Source organism: Falco rusticolus, chromosome 8 (genome assembly GCF_015220075.1).
Source record: "Falco rusticolus isolate bFalRus1 chromosome 8, bFalRus1.pri, whole genome shotgun sequence".
Classification (NCBI taxonomy): domain Eukaryota; kingdom Metazoa; phylum Chordata; class Aves; order Falconiformes; family Falconidae; genus Falco; species Falco rusticolus.
Genome location: NC_051194.1, coordinates 4,025,295 through 4,028,697, shown reverse-complemented (window position 1 = coordinate 4,028,697; position 3,403 = coordinate 4,025,295). Strand labels below are relative to the sequence as shown.

Here is a 3,403-nt window from a genome sequence, read left to right as displayed (position 1 = left end):
CCCCCCCCTCCCCCGCGGGGGCGCGGCAGATGCGCGGCTGCCCGCGGTAATTGCGGGCACGCTCCGGAGGGCGCGGCGCACGGGGCCGACCTGCCGCCTCGGCGCGGCCCCGCGGGGCGGCCACGGGGCCATTGTCCGCCCGCCGCTATAAGTACGGGCGGCCGCGCCGTCGTGTGCCACAGCCGCCGCTCACACGAGCGGATCGCGGCCCGCAGCACTTCAAAGACAAGAGCGGTCGCGTGTCCCCCCGCCCCGCCTTTCCCCGCCGCTCGCTTGGGGTGGTTGGTGGTTTGGTTGGTTTGGTTTTTTTTTTCTTTCCTTTTTTTTTTTTTAGGTGGCTTTTTTTTTTTCACCCCCCCACCCCCATCCGCGGAGGGCTCTCCGCACCGAAGTCCGCCCTGCCTCCCCCTCCAGCTGCAAGCTTTGCTTTTTCCCGTTATTATTTTTATACCGTTATTGCTTAACCGAGTCCCCGGGAGTGCCTTTCCATGTGAGTACGGGGCAGCCGGCACCTGCGCGGCGCAGCGCCGCCGTGCCAAGCACTCCCACACCTCCACCCCGCTTAGTTATTATTTTTCTTTTCCCCTCTCTCACCCCCCACCCCCCCTACATCCCTTCCCCGGCCGCCTCGCACCTTTCCCCTTCGCCCCAACCCCCGCCTTCCCCGCCCGGGCCGCGCAGTGACGGCGGCTCCTTCTCTCCGCAGGATGCCCGCCGAGGCGGCCAGCAGCGGCGGCGGAGCGGAGCCGCCCGGCGCTCCGCGGGAACGGCGCAGGCGGCGCGGCCGTGCGCGGGCGCGCACCGAAGCGCTGCTGCACACGCTGAAGCGCAGCCGGCGGGTGAAGGCCAACGACCGGGAGCGGAACCGCATGCACCACCTCAACGCCGCCCTGGACGAGCTCCGCAGCGTCCTGCCCACCTTCCCCGACGACACCAAGCTCACCAAGATCGAGACCCTGCGCTTCGCTTACAACTACATCTGGGCCCTCTCCGAGACCCTCCGCCTGGCCGAGCAGTGCCTCCCGCCGCCCCCCACCTTCCGCGGCGCCGCCGCGCCCCCCAGCCCGGGCAGCGACGCCGGCTCTTGGCTGTCCAGCGCCTCCCCGTCCGCCCCCTCGCTCTGCGCCTCCGCCTCCGGCCCCAGCAGCCCCGCCACCTCCGAGGACTGCGCTTACGCGCCCGCCGACAGCCTGCGCAGCTTCCGCGGGCTGCCCGCCGCCGCGCCCCCGGGCGCGCCCTGCCGCTAGTGCGCGCCGCTCCGCTCCGCCCCGCCGCCGGTGCGCATCGCTCCGCGCCGCTCCGCGGGGCGCGGGCCGGGGGCGGGGGTGCGGGCTGCCTCCTCTCGTTGCACTTTTCAGCGCTCTCCCCCCCCCCGCCCCAGCCCCATCCCCCGACCCCCGCCTCGCCTCCCGTGCGACTCCAAAAACCGGGAAGAAAAGCGACAGATTTGCTGCCGCAGACGAGGTGAAAAGTCAATTTTACAATTTGTAGCTCTCCAGCGAAGAAAAACGAGCATGAAAATTTGGTTTGAACGCCCTGACAATGCCGTGAAAAGGCTTAGGGGGCCGATGCGGCCCGGGGCGCAGCACGGGGCTCAGCGCATCCCTCCTGCCCTGCTCCCGGGGCGGCTCAGCCCCTCCCGGGGTGGCCCCAGCACCGGCCCCGATGGGACCCTGCGCCCGACGGACAAGCGGGAGGCTCATGCATTATAGATGCTGACCCCCAGCGCGGCGGTCTTGCTTTAGAGCAGGAGCAGACACGGGGTATTCAGCCACTGGGCCAGAGAGCGGTTTAATTTATTCAAGATGTTCATTCATATGAAAATTGTATTTTTGTACATAAAGAGCTTTATTCTATTATTATGCCTCTTATCAAAGTGGGTTTGGTTTTTGTGGTTTTTTTTTTTTTTTTTTTTTTTAAGAAATGGTACTTTACCCTGTAAATAAAAGTTTTAACGTTTTTACTGAATTTCAGCAGTGCCTCTGGAGTTTTGTTTCTTAAGCTGGGGCGGGTGTCGCACCTCAGAAGGAGTCCGGGATGGAAGGGAAGGGTTTGCCCCAAGGCGACACTCAGCACGGGCTGGGCCGGTGTTTCTGACACCCACACCGGCCATGGCCACGGGCAGCTACCTGCAAACATCAGCTGGTCCCCCAGTCTCACAGAGAAGGGATTAGGAACCCGTGCGGAGATGCTGGAAGAGAGCAGGAGCAGAGCGATGGTCAGGGTTGTCCTTCCATGGGCCGTAAGGGGAGCTTGAAAGTGTTGGGGTATTTGGGGCAAGGAGAGGGTGCTGCACCCCTGAACAGGGTACAGAGCTCATAGCTTTGCCTGAACCTGCACTGTTGGGAGGACTTGGCTGTCATGAGCTATCCCTCTTAGGTCAGGCGGTGGGATGGAGGCCCTCCCTGCTTGGTCCTGTGCAGGGAGAGGAGAAAGGGTGGCCAGAGGTGCACTGCATGGCCTTGGCACCAGCGCTGACACAGCTCGGGCTCTCAGCTAGAGACTGGGGGTGTCAAAAGGGGCTGTCACCTCCACAAAATGTGCTTCGCTGCTGGGAACCCCCAACCTTTCCTTTCTCCTGCATTTGCATGCGATGGGGGAGCCCTGTGACCCCCCAAACCCTACCTTGCTGAAGGGCTTCTACTCTCCAAGTCTCCATCCTCCCCCTCTTCAGCACCGCTCAACACTCCCATATGGCACTAGGCACACAAACACCCTTTAAAAGCAACACTTTTATTCTCTTTGCCCTGTTTTATGGTGGGAATGAGGCAGCTCAGCCATGTCTCTCTAGCCATCTCCAAAATGTTGGTGAATCAGAGCCATATGGGCAGTTAACGGGGTGTTTGTGGGAAAAGGAGGTGGATTCCTGGATATCTGGTGTCGTACAAGCCCAAATAAGTCAGCTCCTACCCATCTGAGATGGGGTGGCCCAGTGTTAGTGGTATGAATTGGCTTTCAGTTTTATGTGCCTCAGTTTCCCATCTGTACAACTGGGGGGCCACCATCCCCTTACACCATCAGTGAATGTAATGATTTCATGAAGCAGAGCTTTCAGAGCACAGGACTGCTGTAAAAGCCCAAGAAGAAATTCAGTCCTCAGGACACTGATCATATACTGTGTCAGGGAAAAGAGGACAAACACTGAACACATCGGGCAAAACACTGAGAAGCTCTTCACCGGCAAAATCTCTGCCTAAAAGCCAACCCTCTCATGTCATGAGGAAGGTGGAGATATTATCAAAAATATATTTTTTTATTTTTGATATATATCATATAATTGCCACAAAAAATTAGGAGAGGAGCTGAATTAAGTTTGCACAGACACCTCAGTGTCAGCATTTCCTCCTTTTTGAGTTTCCAAGTCTGCAATCTTTGTATTTCTTTAACATAGTTTTCATATGCT

At 59.5% G+C, this 3,403-nt stretch overlaps 1 protein-coding gene across 1 annotated transcript; it reads left to right on the top strand.

The window, feature by feature from the left end:
* The first annotated feature begins 707 nt into the window (after positions 1-707).
* On the top strand, positions 708-1,247 carry NEUROG1 (neurogenin 1). The gene has a single exon (XM_037396265.1). The coding sequence runs from the start codon at positions 708-710 to the stop codon at positions 1,245-1,247; it is 540 nt and encodes a 179-aa protein (XP_037252162.1).
* Positions 1,248-3,403: the final 2,156 nt, after the last annotated feature.